Source organism: Engystomops pustulosus, chromosome 9 (genome assembly GCF_040894005.1).
Source record: "Engystomops pustulosus chromosome 9, aEngPut4.maternal, whole genome shotgun sequence".
In the NCBI taxonomy this organism is placed as follows: Eukaryota; Metazoa; Chordata; class Amphibia; order Anura; family Leptodactylidae; genus Engystomops; species Engystomops pustulosus.
In genome coordinates, this window is record NC_092419.1 from 81,826,972 (window position 1) to 81,852,351 (window position 25,380).

At 42.2% G+C, this 25,380-nt stretch overlaps 1 protein-coding gene across 4 annotated transcripts in view; it reads right to left on the reverse strand.

Moving 5' to 3' along the window:
* The window catches only part of STARD8 (StAR related lipid transfer domain containing 8), a 99,389-nt gene that overhangs the window by 21,370 nt on the left and 52,639 nt on the right, over positions 1-25,380 (reverse strand). For 3 of the 4 annotated variants that reach the window (XM_072125867.1, XM_072125866.1, XM_072125868.1), the window contains one exon: positions 472-543. In XM_072125867.1, coding sequence (XP_071981968.1) covers positions 472-543 — 72 coding nt within the window. Of the gene's footprint in view, positions 1-471; positions 544-16,179; positions 16,986-25,380 lie in introns of those variants that run through there. The other variant, XM_072125869.1, reaches the window with a different exon arrangement.

Below are 25,380 nucleotides of genomic sequence, written 5' to 3' on the forward strand. Positions count from 1 at the left end.
TACCGGTATGATGTGCCCAGCAATACCTTACTAATCAAATGGAGCAGCAGGATGAATGCTCATTCTGTGGCTTCACCCATTAGTTACAATTTGTTCTCCAGATTGCTGGTAGTGCCCATGTGATCATAGGGGGTCGCAGCAGTCAGACCCCCTGATCAGCGATCAGATTGTAATCCCCTACTCTGCCAATAGAGGAGAACAAATAGTTGGTACGAGCTAGCATTCTGCCATTTCTGGGGCCACAATATAAAGGAGATGGCATAGGATGTAATAAACCTAATAAGCAATGGGGGGGGGGAATCCTCACCTGCTCCACCCACTCTTTGCAGGAGTGCCATATTTAGCAGAAATGAGGGGAAAAAATTGCACATCTTGGCATGAAAACAGATGTGCACAAAAATGTCCAACCTTTCTCATACGTGATTTTGGTTCAGTTAATGACATAGTTAAGAATCAGAGGAAAAATGTTACCTTCATACAACTGTGCGTACTGGGGGAATCCCGCAGCTCGCAACCAATCACAAGCCTTCTTGGCCTCGACGTCTGTAACGAGAAGAAAGCGTAGAAAACATGAATATTGATAATGTTGCCATACATGCATGTACGTATAAAAGGAGAGCAATCCTACAAATATACTGTCTGGGGTTGGTCACTTCTGCAAAGTGGACACAAATTCCATGCAGACCGTTTGGTGGCTATTTCTGGAAAGGAATAGATAATACAAAAAGGTTAAAAAAAAAAAAAAATTATATAATATATATATATATATATATATATATATATACACACACACACACACACCTTATATACACGAGTATAAGCCTAGTTTTTCAGCACAAAAAATATACACTGGGTCAGGGTCTGGCAGGCTATATACACTGGGTCAGGGTCTGGCAGGCTATATACACTGGGTCAGGGTCTGGCAGGCTATATACACTGGGTCAGGGGCTATATACACTGGGTCAGGGTCTGGCAGGCTATATACACTGAGTCAGGGTCTGGCTGGCTATATACTGGGAGGCTGTGACCAATGCATTTCCCACCCTCGGCTTATACTCGAGTCAATAGGTTTTCCCAGTATTTTGTGGTAAAATTAGGGGCCTCGGCTTATACTTGGGTCGGCTTATACGATATATATATATATATATTCTAAATAATATGCCATACTCATGAGTATATTAGCCATTCAGAGCTCTTGGAAAGCTGGGTGAGTGAACAATAAGTCTAGTATTAAAGGCACAGACATTGCTGATCATTCTTAGAGCCCATTGTGATTCTCCCGCTCTAGCACGTTTCTACACCCCCTCCTTTACACGCTGCCAAATAGTTTCCACTGCTAAATATTTTCCAGTAAGCCGGGAGAAGACATTTACAACCGTTCCCTCATTTTTAGATCGTCACTTTGATGCGCGCTGCAGGTCGAGGTGTCCACGGTCCTATTACTGGACGCGCAGACCGCTATTTTCTGACCTGTCTCCGCTGTATTAAGACGTAACCTTAACCAAAGCAGCAAGCAAATACCCGCAGATGACATATTTTGGACGAGGAGGCCTAAGGCTGTAAAGCCATCAGACGCTACTGTTGAGTCATTTGTAGGAATGTTGTCAGAAGGCTATCATTACACTGGGGCATTTCCTATGTCAAATATGCATGAATCTTCTACTGTAGAAAGATATCCCATAAATCACAGCGCACAAGGCAGGTCAGACACTGGTGAACATGACTGAAGCAAGACCCAGCATGCCTTCAAGTGTCCATGTCCTTCAAGAGCCTAGTTTAGCCACACGACAGCATCTCAGTCATGTTCCTGCAGTCACATTCACAGCCACGAGAGAGGTCTCATCTGAGACCACACATGGAGAAGTCATGTGCATCCTAACATGGATATAAAATAACCTGTAGGTCAGCAAAACATAGATACGAGACACAGAAAATACAGAAAACATACCTGCTGTATATATGTCACCATTATGTTACCATGTAAATAACTACCGTATCAGTGGCGTAACTAGGAGACGCAGGGCCCCATAGCAGACTTCTGAATGGGGCCCTCCTTCCCCCTTAAAAAATATACAGATTTAAATACTCACAAATGTGAGTTAGTTACACAGTACACATATAGAGCATAATGCAGTATATATACACATCATACATTCTGTACACACACAGCAAATATACATCGCAGATACAGCATATATACATCACATATATATCATACACATATTATGTTGTACAATGTGCAGCATAATATGTATATAATGGGGTACATCCTCCATTCTTTAGTTTGTCAGGTTGGACGATGGGGCCCCCTGACACTGTGGGCCCCATAGCAGCTGCTATGGCTGCTACCTCTGTAGTTACGCCCCTGTACCATATAAAGAGGACTGGTCACCTCTCTAAGCGGTCAGAGAGATATCCAGGTCATATTTTTACAATCATTTTGGTGAAGGGAGATGTAACCTCATAAAGAGAACATTCTCATGGAAATACAAATTGTAATAAATCACTTCAATCATAATTTAAAAGAAAAAAAAAAAGGCGTAAAAGACATGAAAGTAAAAGAAAAAATAAATAAATCACACATTTTTGCTGTGTAGACCGATCTGGTGCCTAAACACAATAAAGGTGGAAGTGCCTGGCTCTACATGGTCGTCCTGACCTCCTCTAATGCATTGCCAAGGATCAAACAGTAAGAGCCAACATGTGAAGGGCCGGCGCTTTAAGTCATGTCAATCCGTATATTAAAAACATGTGCAATTTCTTGTAACAACCCCTCCCCCATGTTTTTTTTTCTTTTAATGAGATTTTTTTCCCTCTAGCTGTCTAGACATACACCTAGTACCTGGCCTCCTACATGCAGAATATCGGGAACCACTAGAATATCTGGCGCCATTTGTGAAGTGATCAACCAGAGAACGGCCATGAATCTGCAAACGCGGTCATAGCAGGAAAGACTTGATTAATCGGACACATTACAGCCTGGTTTAAATGCAGCACCAGCATCTGTGTAAAGGAGAACCTTCAATAAATGGTTAAATCCTGACCTATAAGCATTGAGCAAATAGTATGAAATTCTGGCACAATGGATTGATATCACACATTGCTGAATAGTCAATTGATTCTATATTTCATCTATCTATATAAAGTAATCTAAAAATGGGATCATCTGGCCCTTTGACCATTTTTCAGATAAGCCATTAGATTTACTAGTGGCCGTATCTGTAAGGTATCACGATCTTGTATACCAGTACCTGGTATATCAGTATTGAGCAATATTCACATTCATCTGTGAGGATGGACATGAGAAGATGTCGTGCGCCATGGACTTGAACGTATATAATATTGATATGATATATGATATGATGAGTTCTTGTTTCCCTTATATGCAGCAGAGCCAACAGTACATTGCCGCCTCTGCTGCATAATTGGGGGGGGTCGAATATAACTCGGTGCATCATATACCAATATTATACACAGAGTTCACTCCCCAGCAGCGCAGTTCCTTCATCACGGACTGTGATGTGAATCCAGGCTTAGTCTTCAGAGGAAATGACAATTTACAGGAAACGGCGTAATGGGAATAACAGAAGTGGGAAGGGGGTAGCTGGGATTTGGCTTCGTTCTGCTGCTAGTCCCACAGACATAGAGGGGGCATAGTGTACGGAATAAGTATGGAAACTCGCATTCTATAGTTTGTTTTTGTAATTTTATTGAATTTGCCCATCGGAAACCAGGAGGTTAAGGTTGTTAGTTCTTATAAGGGACAAAAGATGCCCAAGTTTTCTAAAAATAAAGTAGAAACTTCTGCCACCCACAGACAAAAGTTAGCCAATGTCTACATACCTGGGGGGTGGGGTCTCATAATGATAACATATACAGGCAGTAACAGGGTCACATTCAAGATAGATTCTTAAGTTGAATTTATATGGAAGTCAGAAGTGGTATATTTAGTATAAAGTAAACTCCAGACAACTAATTTTTTCTTTCCTGTGACTATTGCAACTAAGAAAATTTGGGTTGAAAAGGAAACAACGATTAACAAAAAATCTTCTTTGCAAACACTGTACAGCTGATCATTGCAATTTATCCAGATAACTTAACCAGTGGTCACAGTGGGCAGAGAGGTCTGTCTGTAACTAGGGGTCGTCTATAAAATGGGTGTCCTAAAGTTCGGGGACTGCCTGTACTGCAATTTATTTCCACAATCTGAGGACAGGGAACACAAGTGCAACCAGGAGAGAAAAAAAAACTAAAATCCACTTTGATATGTTTATCTAAAATTGCATTAAACCCTATGCAGAACATAGGGTGACCTGAGAATCTAGGTTTCAATGTTTAGGAGAATCTGAATGCAATATTTTTTAATTTTTAAATCTTTGACCTCCTATACACGTAAAAAAATTTTCTTTACGATAGAAACCACGCATATGTGCTAAAAATATTACATCCTCTTCATCATGTAAGGAAGTCCAACATAATTCTTCTATGCCCAACACCTCTGTGTCAACACAACCTGAGCAAACACCAGGCAACGTGCAAGAGTAGCCAAGCAAGAAGGCATCTGAAGAGGCTAAATATATAAATAGGGAAATATTATACGTCCACGGATGATGTGAAAACAATTTAAGGACAGAGGAGTTCATATGTCAGCTATTATAATAAGAAGGAATGTATAAAGTCTAGATAAGAACACAAAACATATACGTTCCCCTAACATCTGTGTAGCAAAACAGCAAAGACTGTGTTATTCCTCCAAGTGTTCAAGATATTCCAGGACACAAAACTGTAATGAGAGGGGAGAGACACCACGAGGGAATTTCAGAATAGAAGGAAAAGGAAGCTTCCTCCCAGCCTGGATCGCACTTGACAGAACTACATTCCAGACTTTGCCGATTGTCATATGTAAAGGGTTAATCGATGGCAAATTAGGACACATATATAAATAACATCTTCCCCAATATTGCTTGTTAATAGGATACACCCCTAAGTGTACCCTACAATTACAGTATCAAGTAAAACATGGGGTTCTGTGCACATAAAAATACACAAGAAGCAATTCCCAACAATGTGCTTACAGTTATAAAAACACATAAGAATAAAAATTTTACACTACAAATAACTATATGGTTTAAACAGAGGAAGACATTCTTCAACTATGTGGACACTAGAGCAGCTCATGGACTGACGCTCCATTGTAGGCTGGTGCAATCCAATATATGTGAACACAACCAAGAAGAACCTTAAAATATGAGCCACACAATGTCCTTATTCTCCATGAGCTGTACAGAACATGGCGCAGTATCTTAGGGACAATTATTATGAGAACAACAGTCCTTATTCTTGGTGTACAAAGCGCTTCCCTCCATGTCCGCTATCATATTTATGGAAAACTATGATACAAACACATGTCATTTACAGAAAAAAGTTGAGTAACAATATGGGGCAGATTTACTTACCCGTCCCATTCGCGATCCAGTGGTGCGTTCTCTGCGGTGGAATCGGGTCTTCACTAAGGCAGTTCCTCCGACGTCCCCCAGGTGTCACTGCTGCGCTGAAGTCCGCCACGTCCCCCGATTTCCGTCGCGTGCATGCCAGCGCCGATGCGCCACAATCCAATCGCGTGCGCCAAAACCCGGGGCAATTTAGGGAAAATCGGCGCAAAACAGAAAAATTCGGGAAACACGTCGGGAAAATGCGAATCGGCCCTTAGTAAATGACCCCCTATGTCACTTATCTCGGAAAGATCCAGAGTTACAGCTCTACATTTGTCCAGAACAGAATTCACAGTTGAACAGGCTGAAGACCCGAAATATCAGCTGCCTGAAGTATCAAGTGTAGTTCTTCTACAAAAGACGGTTTCACAAACAGCATCGTAGTAGATAAGGTTGGAAAAAGATGCAGGTCCAGCCATAACCAGTGACTAGCAGTGGATCAATTGGCACAAGCACCGATAAAGAAAGTAGCTAGCCCGAGAATTAGTGTGAATTGCAGGGGACATCATTGACACTTTGAGCCCCTGGGTGGCTCCTGTGGGTACAGCTGTCTGGGGGTCGCTCTAAAGTACCACTTTGTTAGGCAGAAAACACTCTTCCTCTCTATTTCCAACAGCAACCAGCAGAATTGCGACCGTGGATTAGTAAACAGGCTGTACCAGGATGGGATTCATTTAACAGATCGACTATTAAGTAAAAGTTAGTTGCTCAGCCATTACCACCACCAGGCTACCACACCAGGCTACCACACCAGGCTACCACACCAGGCTACAACACCAGGCTACAACACCAGGCTACCATCAGCACTCAGTGTAGATGTTATACATGGACATCAATGGTCTGCAGCTTTCCTGGCATGTCACAGGCTACAGACGCTGCCCCTAATGGAAATGTATATACATTCCTGCTACTTTCATTGGTGCACGCTTGGAAAATGAAAATGTACATAGATCTAATGATTAGCAGGGATTAGATGTCCTGAGCTCAGCTAAAGCCGCCACAAATTCAGTGAGACAAGTCTCTACCCTGGGGAAGGGAGATGATATAGTCTTACAAGGATTGGCCGACAGTAGGATCTTATAGATGAACAGAATAGAGGATTCAGTCAGTGACCAGTAATTTATTTATATAGCGCCAGCATATTCCATAGACAAATAAAATTAGTAATTACAGAGGTTAAACATATGGAACAATAGGAATGAGGGCCCTGCTCGCAAGAGCCTACAGTCTATGAGGGTGAGGTGGTGACACAAGAGCTTACAGTCTATGAGGAGGAAGATGGTGACACAAGAGCTTACAGTCTATGAGGATGAGGGGGTGACACAAGAGCTTACAGTCTATGAGGATGAGGGGGTGACACAAGAGCTTACAGTCTATGAGGATGAGGGGGTGACAAGAGCTTACAGTCTATGAGGATGAGGGGGTGACAAGAGCTTACAGTCTATGAGGATGAGGGGGTGACAAGAGCTTACAGTCTATGAGGATGAGGGGGTGACAAGAGCTTACAGTCTGAGGATGAAGGCGGTGACAAGATGTACAAGAGCTTACAGTCTATGAGGATGAGGGGGTCACACAAGAGCTCACAGTCTATTGGTAGTGGTATAAGGGCTTGTATAAAATGGTACAGCCATTCTTTATAGGGGAACAGAATAAAAATAATGCTGCTGTTTGAACCAATCATCAGTCGATAACTAATATACAAAGTGTCCAAGGTGAAGAGGACTACGTAGAAGCCTGAAGCTTGCCATCCATTTACTGTATAACAGACAAGAGGAGTAGACAGGATGGGTTAATAAAAAGAGAGAGTTGAAGTTTCAAGCAGTAAGGGAATGTCTTGGGTCTGCCTAAAGAGATGGGTTGCAAGAGCACGCTTGAAGCTTTGGAGGTTGGTTGTTAGTTTGATAGTGTGGTGTAGGGCATTTCATAGAATTGGTACAGTCCGGGAGACAGGAGTGGTAGGTTCAAATTAAGGAAGAGAATAATCTAAGATCACTGACAGATAAAAGAGCATTGGTTTGGCAATAGCCCATGATGAGAGAGGAGAGCTAGGGAGGTGCAGCATTGCGCAGTGCTGTGTGGATGAGGGTGATCATTTTAACCAGACTTTAGAAAGGAGGAAAGCAACCAAGGACGTTAGCCCTCACGCACACAGGGCTTATCACAGGACACAAAAAACAGATCCATGATCCGTTTGTGTCCCCAGTGTCAGGCTCATACAAATAATGATGGCCACGATAAAGACTGCCTCTGCTACAAACATGGGCGGGAACAGAAGCACCTCCAAGTTTTGTGGCTCGGGCAGTCAGCTTACACATAGTGCCATGAGTTGAGCCCATAAAACAAAATTTGTCCTATTCATTGAGACAAAAATGACATTGGTGTACATGAGGTCTCAGTGCAAGATCTATAGGGTCAGCAGAAGCTTTCATGCACACATTGGTCCTAATAGCAACCTTATAGAATCTTGAGAGGTGATACCAAAGACCACCAAACACAACACGTGTCCACTCTAAATTTAGCCCAAATTTCTCAAGAAGCTTGTCTAGCAATATTTCAACAGCCTAAAAAGACCAAGAAACATTACAATTCACACCTTTCCCCATCCTTACAAAAGTGGCCGGATATACGTAGGTTGGACAGCCAAAATTTTTAACGAAAAGTTACCATATATACTCGAGTATAAGCCTAGTTTTTCAGCACAAAAAAAAAGTGCTGAAAACCCAAATTCGGCTTATACTCCAGTAAAGCAAATATAGGTTTTACCAGGTTTTTGTGGTAAAATTAGGGGCCTCGGCTTATACGGTAATCATCGCATGACACCTCTTTTAGGATATGTCCTGTAGAGAAGGACGTTACTCTGGTCCACAGCTAGTGATCAAGGAGACATCTCTTAATGACATGGGGAGTAGCATATCACCCGTTACAGAAAATCATTATGTAAGGTTAGTCATTTTATAAACCAAAAACAAACAGAAAAAAAAAGAGGGTGTGAAGGAGCAGTGCGCCAATTCCTTCCTGTTTTACTTCACCATCTTCAAAAGACCCATGTATCAAATAATCTAAGCACAAGAAGTAATCTGCCAAGTCAAACAGAATGACAAAGACCAACCAAGTCACACACTAATAAGGTTCTCCGCCATAAAGAAGCCATTCACAATGCTTACACACACAGGCTGACATACATAAGTAACTTGACAGTCTTTTACAGATTCAGCATCAATTCCTGTTTTGTAGATGAAAGCAAACTATTGTTATATGTTATCAGCCATCTCGGGTCAGGGAGAGACCGGCTGCAGGTTCCTTCAATGAGATTTATTGACATTAAACATGTAAGAATAGATTGTGTCCCTGCCCATAACCTCATTTGACAAATTCATTTCCCATTTCTAAATGTTATCATTAAGGCTTTAATCCCCTCCTGCCATTCCTGCATTTCACCCATTATAATATCACTTATAAGCAGTGTGTACATGGGCTAAACCAGAGAATAACAACCTACAACAACAGCACCAGCTAAAATACACAGCGGCAAGGAGATCCATCCACTAAGAGTTTCTTATCAAATTGTGTATACAGCCATGTTACTGATCAAAAATATAGCGCCCATATTGCACCGTATAGAAAAACAATCAGTATTTTTTTGGCAAGCATTAATATTTGTCAGCTCAAGCCAAAAAATGTTCAATTTTGAACCTATGGATTCACTACTTTGGGCAATCTATTTAATAAATTGGTACGGTGGCAAACTAACTGAGACTTTGGATAAATCTGTCCCTTTGAGATTAAAGACAATTAAATTAAAAAGTGCAAAATTAGGACAGTCAAACTGCACCAGATTTATAGAAGTTTCAGATGCTGGATGATAAATTCTGTACAGTATAAAGAGTATCTAGTTTAACCTATGCACTCATTACTAGTTGGCTTAGTAACAGAATTCATAGTAGGTGCCCACACACCTTTTTCTGCAAAGCCAAGCTGTCTGCAGATCTTAGAAGTTTAATTTTACACCAATGGAGAAAATATCCTTTCTCCTAAAGACTCCAGTGCTGGGACCAGCTCATTTCCTAATGGTAATAGTGGACATATATATATACCTGTCAGGTTCTGCTGCACATCTGCCCATGTGAAAATAGGTCTCCTGATTCTCTTGAAGGCAGATGTCCAGGTAGAAAAGAATTAGACTGTTATATTTTAGCTAACAAATCAGTTTTTCCCCCTAAATCAGTCCACATGTACCACTCAGCTACCTATGCCTACGTGCAGGAAGGCTGGGCATGATAACCCTTGGACACAAATGTGCACTCATCACCCGTTCCCTCCCTAAAGAAAGGCGAGCGGCCATAAGACAGCACAATACAGTGCGTTACAATATGTCCCATATCCTGCATAGCAGCCACCCAGATCAGCAACATTATGCTCACCACATTGTGATCAAGTGCCATTGACTTCTATGGGCACCATGATCGGGCCAAAAATGTTGTGGCTAGATTACAGCCCCCATAATGGACATGTGCATGAAGCCTATGAAGCCAACAGCTACCTTACACATTAACTGATATAGTGTTCAGTCTTCCTGGAGCATCCCTTTAAATTAGTTATAAACACAGACAAATCTGAATCTTATTGCTAAAGTCTCCAGCCCAAAACCACATTTGGGGTTCATGCAGCAAGCTCATGACCCCATAGAAGTCTATTGTGCACAATACAAATTGTAGAGCAGGTCATACTCTTGCTCATATGGAGGCCACTCAGTTCCTATGAGCAGAGCAGTGCTCACCCACCAATGTCCACCTGTGCAACATGGTGCACATGTACAGGAGGCCTAATAAGAGATGGATATCATCTTCCTGCCAGAAATTCATTTACCGAAATTGAGCTAATGGACTGAGGTGGAAAGCCAATCTTCAGATTCTCAATTAGATTACATTTTAAAAATCAAGACTGAAAAAATATATTCACCATCTCTGTACAATCTGGTAGACTTTAGTGGTTTGGCTTACATTTAGCAATAAGACATTTAAAAAAAAAAAAAAATTACTGTACTTCAAAATTGTAGGCCCTGAAGCCAGGTCTAAAAATAGAAATCTTTCCTTTATGTCAAACACTCTTAACCACTTCTGGCTTTCGGCTAAAAAATACAAAACAAAAAACATCTGCCCTGTGTGAACCAGGCCAATGGAAGTAGTTATCAGTGACCCGGTCTCCTCATGACATGGAGGGGTAATGGCCGCGGGTGACATATACAGAGAGATCTAAACACAAACCTCCACATAGAGAGGCCTGTTTACTGACAAGCGTGACTTCATCTGACCTTGGCGTCCCCATCACATGTTCTCTACATCCCATTTCAGCTCCTTCTTAAAATAGTTTGGGACGTGTAAATGAAGAGTATGTGGAGGGGGCAGAGAATAAGTTTTACATTTCTGACTAAGGCTCACATCATACATTACCATATGCAGTATCCAGATTAAAGGGGTTTTCCTCGTATACAGAGCATTGCCCTCACTTCCTGATAGACTAGGGGGCCTTCACTAGTGTCTTGTGTTTGTGTGACCGAATATCAATGCCATGTTATGACATCACACCTTATAAAAGTATAGCTGGGGGTTAGCACCTACAACAGTAAACACGGATCCATCCCTGCCGAATTTCTGCCCTACCACATTCACGGTCACTAATTGTGTCTAGTTTGACAATTATCATTTAAATGTGGAACCAACATTACAACAAAGTGCAGATAATCATAAACATTATAAGATATTTATTAAAGAAATATGTCCCCGTTTTTTTGACCTTTGCTTTTCTGTCTTATTTGAGCAGTTTGTGTAAATCAGCTTTCTATCCAGTTCTCCACTAACAGCTCAGAGATAAAGAAGCTCGATGAAGTGTGTAATGTAATGAACGGTCGTTCACAAACACGCCGGCTCCTTTCAGAGAGTCGATAGTCTAATGACTTGAAAGGGTATTCCCATCTGGACATTCACATTTAATTCATCTGCCACATACATACATTTCTTCAATTGGATATTATCTACGGATGTGAAAATAATTTCCCATGTTGTCCCTTGGAAAAGGAGATAGCTGTCTTTGGATACGATCACCACCATAGTAGTCTACTTCTAGTAGTAGTCAGACATACACTATTGAGCCCTGTCTGATTATCTGGATTCAGCAGCCATTACCACAGGACGGGTGTGGGATTACTTCCGGACATTTCATATGCACAAGTTATTTGTTTGTTTGTGTGATCACTTTACAAAAGTTCGGTTACACAGATCTATAGGACTGTTACCCAACATTACCAGAAGCTTTTTGGTACGTACTGCTAGCCGACTCCATTTAATTGATGTGAAAACCTCTGTGTCCCCAAACACAATGGGCACATGGTCCACTCACACTAAACTACTCGCTCTGAGTTTTGATTCTCAGGAAGTCGGCTCATACGAAAGACTTGGCAACCACGGCGATGTGGATGAGCCTATAGACGGAGACATGTACTAGTAGTTGAAACAATGGCTAGCACAGGTCCCCAATGTCACGGGTGCTCCTGCGACCCACATCACAGGTCGCTGGCGCACCCATGTGCCCCTGTGTAGCGGCACCCCATGAGTCTTACCTCTCCGAGCTCCGGCGGCATCTCCAGTTGGGCCAGCTCTGTGAAATTTAAAGGGCCAGCCCACCGCTAACCTGTTAAATAGCCGGCCTCTTCCTGTCACCCCTCCCGGATCTTTGTGCCTCATAGACTTAGAGAAAGGGTTATATGTTGTGACTCCTGTTTCCGTTCCTGACTTCTATTCTCTAAATCCGATCCTGTGCCGCCTGTCCTGACTGAGTGCCTGTCCGCAACTCTGATTCTGCCTGCTGATTCTGTACCTCTCCTTGGCCACTACCGCGAGCAAAGTCATGCCTGTGGAGTGGTACCACGCTGCAGCAAGTCGGTGGGGTCTAGTGAATACCTGGTGCCACTTAGACTTCATTTCCAGGTGTCGCCTTACATCATCACTCGCGGTGGTTCAGTGGGTCCGCCACCTTTGACCCTGACACCCAAACTATGTTAGGAAATTGTGATGTGTAGGCTTCTCAATGGTTATAGTACAAGCCAGAATTTTATTATAACAAATATTTAAAAATAATAGGAAATAATGTTCATTATAGTGCAGAGACTGGTGCAACAACACCTGTATAAATACCATCCCTGCTTCGGCTCCATGTTCCAGCAGCGTGGCTCCCATTCCCTCCAGGCCACAGCGTAAGTGCCCGTAGTCTAAGCAGTCATAGGGGCAGGAATGGGGACATCATGATCCCCGCTGCCTCCACTTCATCTGGGAGAGAATAACAGCAAAACTCAAGACCACAGCGACTAAAGAGGGATACAAAATGGGACATAATATGCTTTATTCATTCCCCCGACCCCAATCACCAAGTGGTTTTCGAGTAAACCCAGAAAACCTCTTCATAACAGATACTTTCACCAGCACCAGGTTGGCAACTCACTCTAGTGTACCCTGTACAGAAGAGCGACTTTACCAGCCCGTTTATGGCCAGTTTAGTTTTAGTTATCTTGGTTTTACCTTAAATGCTAAGAATTTCTTGCATTTTAGGAAGAAATAATTTCAATTCACATATTCAGTGCTCCACGCTGCCAACAAACCAAGGTTGTGCGGACTTTGAGAATAGGCATGTTACCTCCGTACTGGTACTAGAATGTCAGCTCTGTGCGTGTGGTATGCACAGGGCCCACACTGTACCACTCTTTCTTCAGATGCGGCTCCTTAATAAGGCATTCATAAACTAACTACAGTATGATAGGGTTAAAGCATACCAAGTGTTCACTCTCAGAGAGCCGATGATGGTGGGGTGCGATTGCCTGACAATTGCCTCCTTATTTCCCAGGCTGACACAGACACTCCCTGCTCACCCCCAGGGGTACAGACGCTGCCTGGGGTGGGATGTGATCCCACACATTGAAAACATACAGGGTCCTTTCTACTCTTTCCAAACATGCAGCCCGCCTCTGCAGCAGAGTATGTCATCAAGGGCATGTAATTAACCCCTGCACAGACAGAGCCCTGTACTCAACTGCCCCAGGAACATTCCATCCAGAGGAGGCAGAAGAGTGGGGTCAGGGAGACATGAGACCCCATCCTCAATATTATTACCCTGTTAACCTTTACTTCAATGATCTTACCATTCATATGGTGTCTTTAAGGACAGACAATGACTCCCATTAGTTTCAAGACTCCAAAAATCGGATGAAAATGTGGAGCAGAACAAGTCATTATAAAATGTTAAAGATAATGGAAGGTTCTCTGTCAATTATTCGCAATGACCATGAAGTGAACATTAATGGAAGTTATGTGATCAATGGGAATTTATCCCTGGAACTCTGAGGTCAGAAAGTTGCAAACCTAAGTATGATGTGATAATCTTCTTGGCCTCCATCCATCAAAAATCCACTTTTAAAATTATGCTGAGCTTGAAGGGCTCTTGGGGGTGTTACCAGAGTGCCTCAGTGAAGATTTACAGGCTGTTATAATGAGCAGAACATGTCTTAGCCTCCCCCTGTTCTCTCCCTCATGTGTAATCTAGAAGCAGGAAGTTCAGGGGTGTGTGGAACCTGCTCTGCTCATCGTAACACCCACCAGAGCCGTTTGGACTCATTAGCATAATTATAATAGTTGATTTAGGTAGGAGGCCATGGATAACAAATACAATTACGGTAGTCACAGTGTCTGGTTTGCAGTTATCTGGATTTTCATTAAGTCGTGATGATCTACCTGTAGTCTGCATGGAAAATCCACAGCAATTTATGCAGATCTTTATGGTGTTATTAAAGGGTTGGTTTACATAGCTAAATTTGGTAAAAAAAAAAAAAATTGTAGCAGAAATGTCCCAAGGATCTGCAGGCAGGGTAGTAGCACTTAATGGGGTCAATCTGTATATCAGTAGCAAAATTTAGCAGCGTGAAGTGCTGCACAAATAAAATCTAGTGTACAACCATTGAATTGTTGGTTTATACTCTGCAGATTGTCAGCTTTTGTTGCAGATTCTCCGGGCAGAGTTTTTCCTTTGAGATTTGAAGGTTGGAATCCACCTGGGCCGCACATAGGTCATGACAGCAAGTCACAGCTGTCATCTTTTTGCTGTGGTTAGAAACAATAATGAATATCACACATGTCCCCGTCTGACCACTAGAAAGCAAAATACACATCAAGTCTCCCCCTACAAAGGCAAAACTTTAAAGGAAATCAAGCATAATAAACCAGAGACACTTACCAGGCGGTACCCAGGGCCCTTTCTGTGCTGCAACTTCATAGACTGTTACACTGTGCTGAAGCATGGCTCACCCTACCCCCTGCTCCATCTCACAGTGGGGGAAGGGGCAGTGCTTTTGCATGTTGTAAGCCTGTGAAGCTGCAGCAAGTAGGGATTCTGGTAACACATCAAAACACTTCTGCTTCATTAGCATAATTTTAAACTTTGATTTTAGAAGGAAGAATGCCATGTATAAATATAAGATTACCACAGTCACTGTATCTGGTTTATCATGCCGATTTCCTCCAAGTCAGTGTTCACACACTGCGCTTGAATTTCACCTTGAAAGCCAATTCAAGCACTTTGGGGAGGACTTTCTGCTGAACACAGATGCGTCTACACCCAAACTCTTGTGTTCTGTAAGTAGCAACATGTGTTTGTCAAGTTAACAAGTTAATATGACAGAAGATTGTAAGCCTTTTGGTAATATAATTGAGCATTTTGGTGCTACAGATAATAAAAGATTTGGTAGAAATTTCATGCGGACATTTGTCAGAAGACTTGGTGCCATCTGGATAACTGAACCTGAGAAGTCTGGAGTGACAGCAGCAACATCCTGTCACCTCCCACACCCCAAATCTTCCCCCTACATCCTGCCTAGGATTCCTCCATGCAGTGTGCGGATCTCTCAGGAGCCACAGTCTGGCCCAAATCACTAGATTAAGATCCATAGGTAACATTTTTCCAAGGGTCATTGTCCTGCCCTTCTCTCCAAGGATCTATACATCCCTTCCGAAAACTCCTACACATTGTGAGCGCGGGGGTGAGGGGAAGCTCCCTAAAGGGAAGTTTAAAATACTGGCAACTGTGGCTGTTCCTACACAAGTATTTCCTGCTATAACATAACTCGCACAAGAACTGCACAGACTTTTTGCATCAGAAATGAATATGTGGATAGAATGGGAACTTGTAGCCCGCCCTGGCCAGCCGTACCCCTAGGTCATGCAGATATTTCTATATAGTGGGGAGATAAGAATCTGCTCTAATACTAGTCCTGCTATGTGAGCTATAGCTACAAGTGGGCAACTGCAAAGTTAATACTTCAAAAGGAGAATCCAGTGACATGGCTGAAGTCATGAAAGTGTGGGCACTGCCATATGTCTGCCACCCACATCACAACCAAACTACTGGAAGTTACTTCTATCTTCGAGAAAACACAAAAAGGTAAATATATAAAAGAAGACATAAAACAAATTAAAATGTAATCACAATCTACAATCAGGTCTGTCATTTAACCCTTTATACCTAGCCCTCTGCACAGTTCGCTGTAATAGCACAGCTGTGCCAACAACAAACTCAGCTCTGCTACATTTGTGCTGTGCTTTATAACCAAACATAAAAAGTCACACACTATAGCGGCGGGGAGTCTTACCATTTTTGCTTCTCTTGGTCCTGATCCTATTCATTGGGCTGCATGGGCTCAGCCCCAGTTGTGTGGGGCACAATCCTGGGAAGGACAGAGGCAGAACATACAGGGAGAGGTTGTAACTCTCCTACACATAGCCAGCTAATAGCAGCATCTGGCCCTGCTGACCTCACTAAACTCCCTTCCTCCAAGAACAAATGTTCCATGCACAACCCTGGCAGTCCTGGGACAGCCCCTCGGGTGGGAAGAGAGGGGAAAAAAAGGGAGAGTGCTGCTTTAACCTTTTCACTGCCAGTCCTGCCTGCTATAAACCCATGATCTACAACAGGGTCACTTACTACCAGGACACACAAATCATTCTGCTGGTCCCAGTGTAAATAGGAATCTATATAAGTATATACATGGCAGAGCGCAGCTGAATTACTTATAGCGCCGCCACCTATACGTGAGCTCCCAGGGTTTCATTCCCTCTACTGTCAATTAGAGAACCCTCTTCCTCCTCAAAGTTCACACTAAATGAAAAGGTTCGAAAAACCCAAATAGCAGTTTATTAGTCCCAGTACATTTCACAGCTCCGCTCTCCACAATGAATGGGTGTGTGTTTCTTCGCTTGTATTACACCCCCAGATATTGCCCTGGATCTCCACTCCTCCTCCCCAGCTGTTTCCAATTCTAAAGGTATAGATGTGTTTTACGGTGTCAATGTCGGGCGCAGTCATTCGTAATGATTTCTCTAATTCAACAATAATGTATATGATTCTGCTTAAAGGGATTGGCCACTTACAGCAAATAATTGATATGGTTTGTGTAAGGAAAAGTTAGACAATTTTCCAATATACTTTCTGTATCAATTTCTCGTGCCTTTCTAGATCTCTGCTTGCTGTCCTGCTATAGAAAGCTTCTCTGTTTACTTCCAGGGGATAGAAATCTGTCCCTGGTTTTGTGATGGACACGCAGGTGCACCAGCCGTTATTATCACAGAGAGTAATGAGAGACGTGTGATACTTACATGTATCTGCGTGTGCATCACATGACCAGGGACAGATTTCTATTGAGTGGAAGTGAAGCTGTAGCACATCAAGCAGAGATTTAGAAAACTGTAAGGGTGCTGTCACACGTTCAGGTTTTCAGATGCAGTTTTTGAAGCCAAAAGCAGGTGTGGATCAGAATGGGTTGAGACAAATAATTGTAAGGTGCTACTCCTCCTCCTACTACTACTTTTACTCCATTCCAGGTTCGGGCATCAAAAACTGCAACTAAAAAACTGAACGTGTGACTGTACATGTTTTGGCTGCGTTCGCAAACGCAAAGGCAGACCAAACCGCACACACCGGGGTGGGGCGTGGCCCGATCGCATCAGCGTTTCTATGGAAACACCTGCGATCAGGAACGAGCCGCCGGTGTTTTGCATTAAAGTAACACAAAACACCGTCGGCTCGTTCCTTATCGCAGACATTTCCATAGAAATGCTGATGCAAACGGGCCGCGGGCCGCCCCGGTGGGTGCGGTTTGGTCTGCCTTTGCATTTGCAAACGCAGCCAAAACACAACGTGAGACAGCTCCCTTAGGGCGCGTTCACACGTTGCGTTTTGACCTGCGTTTTCATTGCATTTGAAACGCATATACAACAGCTGAGGAGAGGTGATTTGCCTAATTACATTACTGTTAACGTTTCCGTTTACAAAACGCATCGTAAACGCGATGTTAACGCATGCGTTAACATTGCGTTTACAAACGTAAACGGTAATGTAATTAGGCAAATTACCTCACATCAGCTGTTGTATATGCGTTTCAAACGCAATGAAAACGCAACCAAAACGCAACGTGTGAACGCGCCCTAAGGGTGATGGTATACGTGGCGTTTTGAATGCAGTTTTGGCCGTTTTTAAGCAGTCCGTAAAAACCGCATGCGTTAAAAAAAGGAATGCGTTTTTGAAAAACGCATGCGTTTTTGACAAGTTTGACCAATTATCTTAATTCACTGGTGAAAAACGCATGCATTTTTAAAAAACTAGCACCAGAAATCCTGAATTTGGCGCACCCTGCATTATACACAGGAAAACACCTGCATTTAGTGCATTTTTCACTGTTCTTAGTAAATGTACTGCAATGTGTGGATATTCTCCCTGTGTGTTAAGTCAAGCTACAATCCGGGAATATAATTACATTCTTCACAGTCTTGCTCCTACTAACAATAAACACAAAGGTATTGTTTAAAAAGTTGTTTTCACCACCTTGAAAAACATAACTATTTGCACACTTTAATAGGTGCCTCTGGTGTAGTAGGAATTTTCCATCTAGTCTCCACCATTCATGAGAAATCGGTGTTAATATTTCTGTATCTCTACTGTAAGACATTCTGCTCAAGTCCAGAACCACCTCTCAGACAGTAGAGGGGCCTCTTTAACATAGTTTTATGGTGGTTTCAGGTCCAAATATGTTAATAGGACGGACACCCTGGCCCCACCCATCTGACTGTAGAAATCCAAAAATAATAACTGCTTGACAACAGTGAAGGCTAGAGAAAAATTATCAGAAGCAATGGAGAGGCATCTATTAGAGGATGCCAACAGTTGGAGTTGATGGAGGTGGTGAAAGGTCCTCTTTAACAGCTCTCCAGGTCCGCCACTTAACATTGTCTGCAGTTTTATGTGGTTACAAATTCTCACAGTATTCCTTGAAACACTCGAGTACTTCTACATGTGCATATTTACTGCTGATTTCATGTAACAAAATTCAACAAAAGCCATTCACATCTGGTAAAAATAAGGAAACGCTGCAATCGAAGTTCTCTTCCCTGCAGAATGCCCTCTATGTAACATGGAATTGGACCATAGGTTGTGCCCAGTGACTGGGGTAAAACATCCTCATAATGCTAAAGCAACGATGGGAATGTCTACAGGTCACGGATATGGTAGTGGCCATGAATGTGATGTTACAGACAAGCTAATACACACATTGGGAGAGATTGATCAATTTACACTCCACAGAATTTTGGCATTTAAAGGGCCTTCACCACATTTATTAAAGGAAACCTACCATCAGGGATCGACCTATGAATGTAGATCTGATGGTAGGTTCCTACTAATATTATAAGCTCCAAACTATCTCTCCCTAATCCTTTAACACTTTCTAACCTAATATGCAAATTATCAGCAGAGGCTACTGGGGTGTGGAGTAGCCTTAGCTTCCATTGGCCAAAGAGTGAACTCCCATCCCAGAAGCCTCTGCTGGTAATTTGCATGTTAGCTGAATAAAATGTAAATTAGGTTAGAAAGTGTTACAGGATTAGAGATAGATAGTTTAGGGCTTATAATGTTAGTAGGAACCCACCATCAGATCCACCTTAGGTTGATTCCAGATGGTAGGTTTCCTCTAATAATAAATAATTCTTTATTTATTATAGTGCCTACAGATTACACAGCACTGCATAGAGTTTTGCCAAATAGGTCCCTGTCCCCTTGGGGTTCACAATCTAAACAACCTACCAGTATGTTTTAGAGTGTGGGAGGAAACTGGAGGACCCGGAGAACCCACGCATATACTGAGAGAACATACAAACTCTTTGCAGATGTTGACCTGGGTGGGATTTGAACCCAGGACCCCAGCACTGCAAGGCAGAAGTGCTACATACAACTTGACAGTCTAAAAGGGCATCTACCACCAGGATGAAGGACTGTATGCAAATGAGCCTGAGGGGCTCCCAGCTCCATGGTGTTAATGGAGCCTAGAGCCCCTCAGGTCATTTGCATACAGTCCTTCATTCTGGTGGTAGATGTACTTTAAACTACAGCAGATTTATCATCCAGCATTAGACACAGTGATAAATCTGGCGCAGTCTAGTCTGGTCTAACCCTTCACTGGTCTAATGTCTTTGATACATTGTAACAACTACTGATGCACTCCATATAATTATATTTCACATGTTTGTACTTTTAGATGTACAGAGAACAGAGAAGTAACACCTAAATCCGCAGCGTCAGGGCAAATATGGAGCAGCTTGTGTCTGGCTTTGTGAAATATAAGAGTTGCATACACAGAACATGTGATAAATTATATGCAGAGTGTGATCTGGCAATGGACTTGTTTATAAGAATGTCTGACTTTTATATACCAATATTCCCAGATGTTGGTTAGTCTTTTTTGCACCAAAATACCTTCTTTTTCTGGGTGATTACTTAACTTCTTCCCTGTCTGACAAAGATGTTATTCCTGGTATTCGCACGAGCGACATGTCCCATTGTTATATCAGTACAGAGAAATGTGGGTAAAGGGGAACATCCAAATACTATCAGAATACAAGCCTCATAAACAACACAACCAAAGATAGAAAGAGCATGAATTATAATAATAAAATAAGTAAAAAGTGGCTCTCATGTTCTGGACAATAACTCCCATTATGGAAAGTCACTACAATCCGTTCCATGATGTCATAAATATAACTTTGCCAGTATAGTTCAGTAATGGGCTGTAAATAATCTAATCCGATCGCCTTTTAATGTAACTAAAATTAATAGTCTTTGATGCCTTTTTTCAAACCTTAAAGGAGTATTTCCAGACATTGGGGCTCATTTACTAAGGGTCCGAATAGTTTTTTTTCCACTGCGTTTCCCGAATTTTTCCGATTTGTGCTGAATCGCCCTGGGATTTTGGCGCACGCGATCGGATTGTGGTGCATCGGCGCCAGCTTTCACGCAACAGAAATCAGGGGCGTGGCCGTAGGAAAACCCGACGGATTTGGAAAAAACGTGGAATTTAAAAAACTAATTGTGTTGCAAAATCAGTCACTCACATGTACCGGGAATAGGTTGGTGAACTCCAGCGGACCTCGGCGGACTTCAGCGCAGCAGCGACACCTGGTGGACATCGGGCGCATGGCCTTAGTGAATCGCCGGAATACCCGAATCCTCGTCAGAGAACGCGCTGCTGGATCGCGTCAGGACTGGGTAAGTAAATGACCCCCTTTGTTTCATTACCTGTCCTAGAATAGACCATCAATATCAGAATGGTGGGGCACCCACGTTTATTAGCTGTTCCAATCTTCCACTTCACTGGCCTATGATGTCACATCCAGCGGTCACATGTCCAGTTTAAGCTCTGTATAATTGAAGGAAGGTGCAATACCAGGCAGAGCCACTATACGATGTAAGGCACTGTGCTTGGTAGACTGTAAATCCATACAGCGTGTCCATAGACTGCAGGGTTTCTCTAACAGATGGGTGTCTGGCACCCCACATCCCAGCAGTCTGATATTGATCACCTATGATAACGTGTAAACAGGGCAAATAAAAACATCCATGTGTGGATTAGTAAGAAGATTCCTGACACATTGCGTGGAGCTTCCCAGAGGTCTGTCTGGCTGGACGAGTTCATGATCCTGATGTTTTACAGAATGTTATGACAGGTAAAAGCTCCGGAGCTTCTTACTAGATCCAGCTACCAGAGGAAGGAGAGGTCAGGAGCGACGCTGGCAGACATCTGACTTACTGACCACATACAGATTTTATGGAATCTCGCTATTGCATTATTTTTTGATAGAAAATATTCCAGTCCTTATAATTAACTAAAGATCTAGATGGAAGAGTCCTGCCAAAGACCAGAGGCATACTATTTATCTACTTTTTAGTGCCACTCCATTGAATCTATCGAACCTATATTGAATCTAGGCTAGCCTGAGACACTCCCCTGCCTCCTGATTGGTTAAGGCTACAGCTGGCATTAGCATAAACCAATGAGCATTCAGGGGGTGTTTCTCAGACTACGCCAGAAAAGACCCTGAAGCTAAATAATAATAATAGTATCATACTCTGTAGGTAAGAAATAACATCCGCGCCAGGACTGGGCATACCTGGGCAAGTGCCGGGGCACGGAGCTGCCACATAAGGCTAGACATAAGGCATCTATGGGGGTGACGGGGGCTGTATCTAATGAATCCATAGGGTGTGATCTGTGCTTATATAAAATAACCACAAGGGGCTGTTTGGGATGATAAACTAGGGAATATTTTAGGGAAGAGGAGACTGTTTTAGTTTCTGAATTCTGCTGACACGTGAGTTCACTGCAAAGGGGCCTACTAAGGCTGTGTCGCCCAGGGGGCCACTGAGTCCTGGAGCCTGAATAACATGTTTAATTCCTGACTGAATAGACATATAAAAGCATCGTGTTAGGCCTCATGCACACGTCTGCATTATGGTAGGCAAAACTGCCAGCGCACGGTTACCAGGAACACCACAAGGAACCCTTCAGACTCATTTGCATTATTTTAAAAGTCACAGTGTCCGGATGGATGAGTAAGTGTCCCTGGTTTATCATGCTTGATTTGGGTGGTAGATTTCCTTTAAACACTATTTTATTTTTCCATTTTGAAGTTGTTACTTGCAGCTTCTCACCGGCTGCCAGTGCTGTGAGCTGTAATTTCTGCCACCCCTGTGTAGTGATATGTCAGCCGTACTGTTATTTATCCTGAAGTCTAATTATTATAAGAGACCATTATCATGTCATTCTCACAGTATACGTCAGGGGCTTGGAAACGAGTTACACTTGGGGCGGACATGACGCATTGCTACAGCTTACCATTTACTGGACTGTGGGAGTACCTAAGGCTCAGTATAAACAGGGAATGGTTTCCAATACAGGTCACGTCCTTCGCTGCATACTTTGTAAACCTCAGAATGTTGTACATGGCCAGGCAATATGAGGTTTCACATGCCAGCTCCCATGCATATGGAAACTGCAGCTTCTAGCTGTGCACTTCAAAAATGTGGGCTTTTACTTGTTTTTTATATCACAGTGCAGTAAAGCAAGGTGTGCTGTAAAATAGAAGATTTACCGTAATTGAATACAATTATAGGTTGCTTAGGGTATTAACCTATAGTTATCAGACGTTTCAAAGCTCAGCCAGACCTGTCCTTTTAGATTGCCTTAGAGGATGAGGTTTGTTGGATGTCAAACAGTTGATACAACTTGTCCATTTGCATTCTGGTACCTCTTGGAGAATAGTCTATTATCTCATAGAGAGTATATCAAGCATTGCTACACAAATCTTTACTTATACTTACGTATGTCCAACCAAAATGTTTTTTTGGGTTCCACTGGTGTTAAAAATTAATCTCCTATACTTTTACAATTTGAGATTGGTGATAATCGAAGGAAGTTTACAATCTCACCCAAAAGTAATCGGCTGGCAGCATATTGTAAGGAAATATACTGTGATTTCCAAAACACCTTTATGATTTCTGTCCATTATGCTATTTCTGAGAAATTGCCATTTTAATCCATATGCTAATGAGGATGTTGGTGCAGTGGTAGTTGGTCCAGGATGTATTCTTAGCATCTGTACCCCGGACCACTACCATTCTCTCCATCAGATAATAAGGAGATTAGTCTTGTGAGATGCATGGGTGGCACTGGGAGAAGAGCCACGGGAGCACCAAATGCCTCATTAGAATATGAATTAAACTGGCAAAAATACAGTGGGAATAAAAAAATAAAGATATGCTGGAAATCACAATGCATTTCTCTACATCATGCTGCTAGTGAATTATAACATTTGGTAAAGGTGGTAGACTTCCTCTTAGTGGTTGATTCTGTTTCCAATGCCGGTTTTGTCACATTTATTTATCAAGTTCATTAAATTCGATGATGACACCCCCTCCAGGAAGCAACAGCGAAACGTACGTCGGGCGCTGTGGTGTTGGTCGTAATGCAACGCCCGGGTGGGTAAAATTACCTTAATATTGATTGTACTTGGTACTTATAAAACGTGTGTATGTACTTGATTAATCACCACCACACTTTTTGTTCTCGTAGTTTTTAGCATTATATGTTTTAGTGTTTATTAATTGCCGTGTTATTTATAAATAAAGATTGAAACATTTTTAAGGAATTGGCATTACAATTTTTGGTTACTTCTTGATCCTGTATACTTTTATTGGTACTATTCATTCAGTTCAGTCCCATTCAATTGAAAAGGCTGAGCTGCAATACCATTCAGAGCCACTAAACACTCCTCTGAGCATCACCTGCAAGATCTAGGAATCCCCTTTAAGAGATATGTTATGTATACACTATTTATAAGGTGCTATGACCTTAAATTTAGTAAAGGTCTGTTCACACTTCCATTCAGGATTTCTATGATTTCTATGATGAAAGGAATAACTGACATCAAATACTCATACTCACCATTTCTCATAAACTTGAATTCATAAAACTTTCCCTTCTAAATGTCTGTTATAATAACTTAAGTATATATACTCGAGTATAAGCCTAGTTTTTCAGCAAAAAAAAATGTGCTGAAAACCCAAACTCAGCTTATACTTGAGTAAAAAAAATATATATCAAAACTTCTCCTGCTGCTGGCTATATACTGAGGCAGGGGGCTGGCTATATACTACGGGGCAGGTTCCGACAGGCTATATAATGGGGAGGCTGTGACCAATGCATTTCCCACCCTCGGCTTATACTCGAGTCAATAGTTTTTCCCATGTTTTTTGGTAAAATTAGGGGCCTCGGCTTATACTTGGGACGGCTCATACTCGAGTATATACAGTATTAAGGAAGGGCTTTACCATCAGTTCAATTATTATCTTTTGCAACAGAAGAAGATAATGGAAGCCTTCCAGAGGTGTGAACTGACTCTCATGTGTGTGTACATATAAAGCATAAAAAGATCTCTCCATCTAGAAGTATTTTGTATTGAGAAAAAAAAGCAACATTTTAAGGAAGTTTTTTGTTTGACAGAGTCTTAAAATAAGTTTGTGGAAATAATAATGAAGACTGTGACCATCTTCACCTCATCTCGAGGTTATCCATTTAATTTGAGGAGGAGTCATTGGCCCGGCAGTCCTTGGGTTGACCACTGGAATAGGTTACAGCATTCAGATCTCAGATGAGCTTCAGTTTCGTGTCATATGCCAGTGCCGAAACACCATACCATCAAGTACAACCACCACACTATGTACTATAATGGGAAGTAAAGAGTTCTTACTGCTCCAAGATCCAGGAATGCCTCTTTAAGGATCTCTCCTGGATAGAATAGTGGTATTTCCTAGCCTTGGGCAGAAACAATGGGCTGTTCCCTTCCTAAAACTAAATTTAGAACTGTCACTACTTTAGTCACATCAATCCCTCTACTTGTCATTACCAGAACTAGGATAAGCTGATTTATGGGAAAATCTTTCAGAGGATGTTGCAGGGTTAAACCAACAA